The 10000-nt window shown below is 40.0% G+C and overlaps 1 protein-coding gene across 3 annotated transcripts in view; it reads right to left on the reverse strand.

The window, feature by feature from the left end:
* LOC138030092 (rho guanine nucleotide exchange factor 28-like) overlaps positions 1–10000 on the reverse strand; it is a 61243-nt gene that overhangs the window by 36759 nt on the left and 14484 nt on the right. For all 3 annotated transcript variants that reach the window (XM_068877972.1, XM_068877963.1, XM_068877954.1), the window contains exons 7-10: positions 3360–3409; positions 3142–3208; positions 2503–2628; positions 720–802 (exon numbers count right to left, since the gene is read on the reverse strand). In XM_068877972.1, coding sequence (XP_068734073.1) covers positions 720–802; positions 2503–2628; positions 3142–3208; positions 3360–3409 — 326 coding nt within the window. The remainder of the gene's footprint in view (positions 1–719; positions 803–2502; positions 2629–3141; positions 3209–3359; positions 3410–10000) is intronic.

Raw genomic sequence — 10000 nt, forward strand, 5'->3', positions numbered from 1 at the left:
AAAGCATTTAAATCTGCCAGGTTTGTGTAAAGAATAAAAAACAACCATTACCAACCAGCATTTTCACGCAAACACGAGTGACAGTGCTTGCACGCAAACACGAGGTATTGTGCCAGGTTACTAAGCCGTTGAACGATCGTGTTTTATTCGAAGAAACAGAAATGCCTTTTAGAGCTTTCTGCCTTTGGAAAACGAAAATTTCCAGTGTCTATTTCATATTTGTGCTTGTGAGTATCTTCAACATTTAGAGTTGGACAAATCCTTTTTTATTTCAACTGGAATTGCTCACATTCGTTTTGAAGTCTTTTGTCATTCATTTTGAAGTCTTTTACAATGTACATCGGCTTGTGTCCACTGCGTTCGTTATGCCCAAGACAACATTATTATGTTAATTTTGAATAAATTACTTAGCTGGAACTTGGCTCAAAATCTTTGACCCGTGTATAAGTCGAGGGCGATTTTTGGAGCTTCTTTTGAGGCCATAAAAGGTCGACTTATACACGGGTAAATACGGTAATTATGATCTCTGTGTAATAGAAATGACTTACAAACTATAGTTCTGTATTCTAGAATTAATGACTGCTCTCATATGTAATGGATAATATAACCAGTGAATTTAAAATAATTCTTAACTTACACTTAACTAGTTAGACAAAATTTTCATGCAACATGAAGAAAGCAATTTTTCTTAAAATTGCGACAAAAGCAAGTGCAGGTACCTCTCGTGATCCTCTATGCGAGTTAACCATGCGAAGCTTTTGTATTTCTTCATTTATATCTCTCAGCCTCTTGAGATTTTGCTCTGTGAAGACAATAATGAAATCACTATTCTGTACTATTTAGTTAAACTTAATAATACTTAAAGAGCCACACACCTTACCATGGCCAGCACCCAACAAACGTTCACATTTGACAATTACGTGTAAATACATCAACTCAACAATCCATGCAATGGTGTTCAACTTACACCTGTACAAACGTTGCAAGGAGGCGTGACTGTCAATCAAATTCACATATCCTGATTTGCGGACAATTTGTAAAAACTTTGCTAGGTGGCCACAGTAAGTTTGTCACACTGTAAACCTTGCAGGGGCTTCTCAGGCTTATACTTGCAAGGGGTAAAAATTCTCACCTCATTTTACCTGACTGAGTAAAACGGGAAAAAAGAATTAACAACTGACAATAATGATATAATAATTGTTGTTAACTTGTGGATTTATTACAAAAGCCTTCACGACCTTGCATGAAACAAAGAGGCATTTATAAAAAGCAGTTCAATCTCTAGCCACCCCTTCTCCTTGGCAGCATCAAAAATTGAAGATCAGTTGAAAGCAAAGAGCACCTCAAGTCATTATGCACCCAATTTTGCATAATGCAAATTCAGCTGAAAGCTAGCCATTCTTTGTGCTTCATATAATAACTACAGAAGGACATTTCTAAACAGTTATAGGTTCACAGCAATGTAGAACCTCATGTCTAGAGTTACAAGGTCATTATTATTAACTTTTAAAACGATAGCTTTCTAGGGGTTTTCATTTTCAGGCTTTCAAACCATTGTTTTATCCTTTCCTTATCCTTTTTTCCTTTCAGAACTAAGGTGCTTTTTACATTAGCTATATGGTTTACTCTAGATCTATGCTCCAATGTCTACAGTGCTCGAAATTAAAACAAAAATCCAGGTTGTCCCTGTTTCAAAAGCTGCGCAACTTACGGTAACCCATAAATTTGGTTTCCCTGATAAATGCTTGGATCCCCATTAGGAAACCCCCTACGATGTATTATGCTTGCGGTGTTATTTAAAATGCAGTCAAATGGCATTGGAGATGGGTATCCCATAGTTCTAAGCATGCACCTGTGGCTTCTTGGGTGTTACCACAATAGAACTGATTAATTAATTAACTGCCGGAAGCACACAAAACTTTGACTGGCATTTTGGATTAACTCATTTACATGTAAGTGAAATAGCTTATAGGCTTGTTTCAGTTGTTTAATGGCAACATAGTTTTTCAGTGAGTGATTAAGTTAACCAGTTTCGGCAGTTTTAAGCATTGCTGTGTTCAGTTTCAAGAGTTTGGGGAAGTCTGGGTTTAAATTTTAGCATTTTCAATCTCCACTGCCTACATGTTTGTGATATTGTCTCAAGATTGCATTTTCCTATGTGACAATTTTTTGGTAAAAGCCACAGATATTCAAAACGTGGGAAAATGGTCAGGTGCAGCAAATTAATAATTATTGTTAACTTCACACTACTATCAGACATTGACATTAGAAAACTGAAAATTAAGTCAGGTGATGCTTAAATAATGTAATTCATTTTCTATTTTTGGCCGGGTTGTCCACAGTTTTTTCTTCAGACAACCAGGCTTATCATTTTACCCAAAAATGGTCGCCCGGTAAACTTTCTGGTCGTTTGGGAAAACTGGACAGCCGCTAATTGCAAACACTGCAATGACAACTCATAAATGACTTATGGCTTATCACAAATGCTGTAAGATAACTGACCTAAGAATACCCTATTGCTGCCAGTTGTTTTTCCCGGAGACATGCTATTCAACTGACTGATCAATTTTGTTGACGAAAGTTCACGGTTGATTTGCTTCAATTCATCATCACTGCTTGACTCATCCTCTGAAAAAACAAATCAGTATTGAAATTCAGTTTTCAAGTAAGATATGATCATGGACAAAAACAATTGACAACTTTCCCATTTTTCGAACTTTTGGATCAACACTTGAAAAAAGGCCAACAATTCCCCCTCCTTCTGCCCTCACCCCACCCACTAATCCCCAACCAACACAGTGATGTTCGGAAAGAAGTGCCAAAAATATAGCGATGTCTCCACCATAAAGATAAGATTTGCTTTATTCATTAATTAGTTAATTAATCCATTCCCTCTGCATTGACTCAAAGGGGGCCAGTTTAGGAGTGAAAGTGTTAACAGCATCTAGAGCCACTGTATGCCCCCTTTAACCCATTCCTTCTTAAGAGTGACACTAAGATTTCTTTAACACCAGACAATGTGGGGGTGAAGGGTTAATGCAGGTTTCTCTCAACATCTTTTTCCAGGTCTGTAGAGTTCCAATACAGGAATTAAATTCTATTAATACAAAATATAAGAGGTGATGGCAAATGTTATCACACCTATTGTATCTTTAGCTTTTTTCCTAACTGGCCAGGAGTGACGAAACTTAGGTATTCTCCTTTTCATCTGGAAAAGAAAAAAACAGTTTAAAAGGACAGTTCGAACCAAGGAAAATTTTGAACCATAACATAATTTTATTATACCTTGAAATAACAGAGGGTATTAGTTACATTGGGCAAGAGAAAAGACAGCTAAAAACCAATGATATATCACTTACTTCTTCTTCAACAAGAGAGTTTATATCCTGAAGAATTTCAATGTCCTTTTCTATGAATAAAATGAACACACCATTACATATTTTGATTGCTAATAACACATAGGTAGTTCACCCTTCTGGTCTTTAGCAAATTTAATGAAATGAAAGTATGGTTGTTAGGGTGTGCATTGCATCATGGGATGATAATAAATGAAGGAACTCCAACTTGGTGTTGTTATCTCTCTTCTTCACTGCACATTTGTTTACACCAGAAATGAGAGACGAAAACTTGTGCAAACATCCACAGAAACCTACCCAAGTAAAGTTGGAAACAATACAGCTCTTTACCTGAAAAAAACACTTCAAAAACCCTCATGGTGTAATCTATTGATTGACTTTAATACTTTAATATTGGTGACTTCTACAATGTGGCTGGCGAGACCGCAAAAAAGATCCTGGTACATTAGAATGCTGGGTGGCATGCCGACTAAGTGTCATGTGAAATTGAAGCATTTTAACTCCCAGAACATTCCCCATTCCATGCAAACCCCCCCCCCTCCCCCCACCCAATGATGATGATGACTACGTCATCCACTCATTCGCAATCTTTGCCAATTCCGATAACTACCTCAAGTAGGACAAATACTTTACATACAACCTTGGACAAAATAGATGGGAAATTTGAACCCCCCCCCCCCCCCTCAAATCAAGGATGCGAAAATGGCGCATTTTGGCTATTGTGCGGCTTCATCCTTGCTTTGGGGGGGATGGGGGTTTGCTGTTCCATTTTATTCTGTCCAAGATTGTAGCTCCCCATCTTTATCTACCCTGAAAAAAAGGTACCCTTGCTTGAGAGGGACCTTCGCTCTCTCAGACACTCTGGAATTTCAGGTAATAGCCTCAAAGGATATACCAGGCAAACCAGCACTCAACAGAGGAAAAGAGAGTGAATGTCTTGGCCTTATCATTTTCCATAAGAAACACATTCCACTCCGTGACAACAAACATATTGCCACAACCACACATTCATCTGACAGCTACACATCCATACCGAGGAACTCTTCAGAAAGATAGCCTACTCCTTCACTACAAAGACAACTTTTAAAGCATCGGAACTGTTGGTCAACCTGTCAGCTTCATTCTAGATGCCAAAGTCATCCCATACCATGCTGGTATTTACAAAATACCAGTAGCAAAATCGAAGAAGGTCAAGCTGAGATATTAAAAATATTTTCCATGCTCTTGTATGATGACTTCAGTTGTTGGGCTTTTGAAGGCTCACCGGTGCTGTTTTTCAATGGAAAATTGCCATAAATTATTTTGAAGGAACTCTTACATAAACGGCAAAAATCTGACATGAACGGCTTTTTATTTAAGTTGTTCCTTTTTTTGGCGTGGAATCATCACACATTTTGTTGTCAAACAAACAATACATATAAATTTTCAGCAAACACCCATTGATTCCCATGAGAATATTTTTCACATGGGTATGGAAGGTGTAGTTCCAGAAAATATCCATACCCCCACCACGGAAGACTTTTTGATTTGCACCCCCCCCTCCCCCCAGGATTTTCCGTTCCAGGAGGGTCTTTGATGACCCCCCCTCCCCTCAGGAATTTCCAGAATTTTTTTACTTATAAAAACGAAAGTGAATTAGTAACGTAATTGCGGTAGAATTTTATTACAACAGTGTAAACATTAAGGTTAACTTTTAGAAAAATGTAACGCTTTGTTAAGCTCATTATCCAGCTAAACTTTTAGCATGTGTGCTATCAACTTTGCAAAGCTTAATTGCACGTCGACTGTTTCACGTTTTTGTGCGAACTTTGATGAGAATATTTCACTCGCTTAAACAACTTCACAAACCATAGTAAATAAAACAGAAACATACAAGGTTCCTTTGTCTACACATTTTGTCAGTTTCTTCAGGTTGATTCTTTAATATTTAGGGACCACACTTGCTGACGCGGTAGGTTTCGTGAATGTTGTCACAAAGGCGATTGTTTTACGAAGAATATTATTGACGCCAAAATAATCCATCGTATTTGTAAACTTAGATATGGCGATTTATGTGCAGTCTTCAAATACCGGTAAATGACACACAGCCTCACTGTTGCTTGCTTTTGAGCCATGGATGGAATTGAGAGGGCGACACTTATTGTTTTTGGTGCGATTTACTTCCTCCAATGAGTAGTCAAACTCCTGTTTTAGAATTTCCAGTTTGACATAACGAACTGAACCTCAACAATCGTTTCCCGAGGCCGCAATAAATATTGCGTTTACTCAAAGAAGAGAAAACTTGACTCCCAGTTCCTGTCCGTGGTCTAAATGCCACCCACAAAAAAGAAAATGTCCTTGCATGCAAGCGTTGAGATGGTGGGAACTTGCGTCTTATCGCATTTTCAATGAGTTACTACCCCCAGTAAAACATAAATCCTATCAAAAATGTGTTTACTGTATGTGAAGGTAGCGAAAAGTGATACTCACGTGAACGGAAGTGTTGATTGGACGAAAAAGAGACAAACGGAAGTGTTGGTTGGACGAAAAAGAGACAAAGCTGGAAGTCTGGGGACGAGACTCCAGTTGAGACCGCCATTTTAAATGTTTTGAATCCGTCCCAAATGAAAGACACATTGTTCTTAGCTTCGGGAGATTGTAGCGCTAGCTAACTCAAAGAAAAACGGAGAGATTGAAGCTAATAGTATTAACTTTATCTCAAAACTGACTTTTGTTTCAAAACATCGTCCGATAGTGTGTTTTGTGCTTCAGATCGATCGTATGTTGCTTTCAATGTTTTGTATGTGATTCGTGACCCTTTGGAAAAGTAGTTTCCCACGAAACCCCCCTACCCCTTGGAAATTACTGCCCTTTAACCCCCCCTCTCCCTCGGAATTTCCAATGGTCTTCCGTGGTGGGGGTATGGATATTTTGTGGAACCACACAAGGCAGGATGATGAGAGCTGTCAATCTGTCACTGGGGTTCCCAAATGCAATATAAAACCATGGCAGTCCCGCTTTTCACTCAAACCAACACCCGCAGTATTTGCGGCCTGCAGTTTCAGCCATTTTGAAGTCTTTGCTTCAACGATTTTAGAGCAAAAGAGAGACTGCTCGCAGTCTATCTCTTTAGCTGACACACTCTCCAGGGCCACTTCCTACTGCTAACAACTCCCATGAATCACCTTGCAGACCTTGGAAGATATTAAAGCTTGTACATCACAGGATCCTATCCAGAGTGAACAAAACAAGATCTTTATTCACGGCTCGCCTTCAAGCAAGTTCCAGGATGAACTGACCTCCCAAGATGGAATCATTAATTTTACAAGGGAAATCAAGTGGTCATTCCCTTAGCCTTAAGAATGCACATCCTTCAGAAAGCTCATCTAGCACACTTTGGCACTGAATCAAAGCCCAGTCTCTGCAAGGGTGTTGTATTTTGGCCAGGGTTACATTCAAGTGTGCACAGTTTCATGCACAGAACCCTAAGGAACCAATACAATCACAACAGATACCAGAATACCCATGGTAGTTCGTCAGCCAAGACCTCTGCAAATTCAAGACAGAGCACTATTCCAATTTCATTGAAGTCGATGAACTGCAACCTTATCCAGTACCATCACAGAAGAAAACCGAGGTTCAAATCAATGACAATGGTCCATAATATTGCCACTGTCAAAAGTATCAGATCCAGTACACCGCCAGCCCTACTTACTGGCCCCAAGGCAATGGGAAATTGAAAAATGTGGTAAACAGAACCTACATAAAGCTCTCCTCCTGTTCAGAAACGCCCCTCAAGATGGTCACACCCTAACCCCAGCACAAAGGAGCTTGGGTGGCCACACCAGGGGACTACAACACACTCTTCGACATCTCCTCATGCCTCGTGACAATACATCAGGAGCAGTAAGGAATATCAAAGCAAAACAGAGCTCAAGCCAAAGATCACTATGATACCAAGACCAACCAACCCCTACCACCTCTTCAAATTAGTGACTTTGTCTATGCCAAACCATCCCCCCATGATAAATGTGGCCCATGATTAAACAGTTTTGTAACTGCTATAACTTCCCCAAGGTCATACATTGTGGAAACCCCCAACTGGTCTCACAATACATAACTACATGTACCAGTAGGTCATTGTCTAGCAGTCCCAGCCCCACCCCTACCAGATGCCCTAATTCCCAAGTCCTGGTTGCAAATTCTCCCCATCAGTATCACACCCATGGACGTGATCCCAGACCAATCACCCAGCCATCCAGTGAAACCCCTACTTTGAAGACACCCTGTTGGGTCACCACCCATAACCAACATCAAGTGAAGCTGGAACTACAATCTCACTGCTACAAGTAACTCCACCTTCTGGTGTTAACCCTCAAAGAACACCCCTCTCAAGCACAGCCAAATATCTACAACCAAGATCATATCACATGCTCATGATAGTAAAAAGGTCACTCAACCAACCATCATCTGGTATGCCTGTGTTTCAAAACCAGTTGTCCACCAAAACTTGTGATTACCACATGGATACTGCTGTATCCCTAACTCTCTCAGAACACTGACCATACCAGCCTGTTATGGCAGCTTAAACACACTAAGTATTCATGTACAGTCAGTGTTATATTATGTGAAGGATGCCTAGGACTGTGATCCTACTTACCCTGATCAAAAAATATTTTTCATTTGTGGTTTTGTTGTGTCAATTGTGCTGTCTCAGGATAAAAAAAAGGTGGAGGATAGTAGGGTGTGCATTGCATCATGGGATGTGTGGTTCCAGAAAATATTCATACCCCTCCAAAGGAAGATCACTGGAAATTCCCTGGGGAAAGGATGAGAGCTAGAAATTTCCAAGGGAAAAGGGGGCTAACATGGGCCTGTCCACAGATGGGGCAAGTGTCATGGTTGGAAAGACCAATGGCGTTGCTGCAAAGCTGAGGCAGAGCAATGATAAGTTGCTTAATATGCACTGTGTCTGTCACCGCTTAGCACTGGCTTGTACAGACAGCTGTCAGGAGCTGAAGTTTATCAAGGAAGTGGAAGATGTTCTAAGACAGCTATGGTACTACTTCCATGATTCCCCTAATAAAACCGCTTGTTTCCTTAAATGTCAAATTCAACTGAAAAAAGTCAGTCTCAGTCACAGTGAGAAAACAAAAAAGCTCTTGGCAAAAAGGTTAAAGAAGGCTTGCCAGACAAGATGGCTAAGTTTTGATGCCTCTGTTACTGCAGCCTTGCAGAGCTACGAAGCTATCCTTTTGTCTCTGAAGGAAATTGATGATGCCACATCTATTGGCTTGATAAGCAAGCTCAAGTCAGTAAAATTTCTTGGGGCCCTTTACATTCTTAATGCCATCCTTCCAGTACTTTCGTCTTTATCAAAACAGTTCCAAGCTGGAAATTTTCATTTTTCAATGATAAGACCAGCTGTGAATCATGCCATCTCAACCCTAGCAACGTTGAAGGAGACCACTGAACCTCTGCAGAAACTCCGAGTGGACATCGACTCGTTTACTAGAATCTCGGATGACCTACAGCTGAGAAAAGATACTGGAAGGCAGTTGGAAACCCTCCTGGCTAACTATGTTGATGCCTTGACTACCAACATCGAAGATCGCCTTGGAAATTCTCCAAAGGTCATTAAAGCCTATGCCATCTTTGATCCTCTTTTGCTCCCTTCAAGTGACGAAGACAGCTTCAAAGAATATGGAGAAGTTGAAGTGAAAACTATTGCCAATCATTTCTTTCCAGGAGGTGAAGATGAGATGACGAGATTGCTTTGCCAGTGGTCACAAGTCAAGTTCTTTCTCTCTGGAAGGAAACTGCAAATACCAGCTGGACACCAAAGCAGTACCTTCTTCATGTCCTTCATGCTGAAAAACAAAGGCATTTTCCACCCCTCCATGTTTGAAGAGCTGTTGTTTGTAGCTGAAGATGGACTCTCCTTGCCCTGTAGCAATGCGTGGCCAGAGAGAGGAGGTAGTGTTATCAACATTACCAAAACAAAGTTTGAATGCCCTCATGCAAGTTTCTATCAATGCTCCAGAAAGTGTTAATTGCAATGAAATTGTCAAATCAGCAGTGGCTAACTGGCTAAAACAAAAGCCAAGAAAAAAATTGAAAAAAGTAACTGTTAGAGCCCAGCCCCAGATCAATGTGGAATTGTCTCACCCAATAGAAGGCCACGAAGAGTTAGTTCAAAGTGACCATGGAGAAAATGATGGTGAAGTAGCAGAAGGTACCATAGCAGATGAAAGCCTGAATGAGAATGAAGAGGGTGGTGCAGAAGAAGAAGCAGCAGCTGTTGCCAGTGCAATAGGCCTGCCAGAGCCTGATTATGATTCAGCAATTGAAAGTGACTGTGGAAGTGATGATGACTTTTGAGAGAATTTCAAAGTGATTCTTGAAATTCCTTTACACTATCATAATAATTTCTTTTTGCAGAAATAGTTAGTAAACTTCCCCAGCATCAGGAACTTTATTATTTCAGTTTTCCTCTTAGCATTTAAGAGTATAGTATACATGTGAGTGTACATGCAAGAGCCAAGAAAACTAAAACTACCTATCAAATTAACTATCAAACTACTGGGGAATTTAATACGACTGAAATGTTAAACAAAGGGTGAAAACAGTTTTAAAAGACAAATTCAATAAAGATGTAAAACAAG

The sequence above is a fragment of the Montipora capricornis genome, chromosome 2 (genome assembly GCF_036669925.1).
Source record: "Montipora capricornis isolate CH-2021 chromosome 2, ASM3666992v2, whole genome shotgun sequence".
Lineage (NCBI taxonomy): Eukaryota > Metazoa > Cnidaria > Anthozoa > Scleractinia > Acroporidae > Montipora > Montipora capricornis.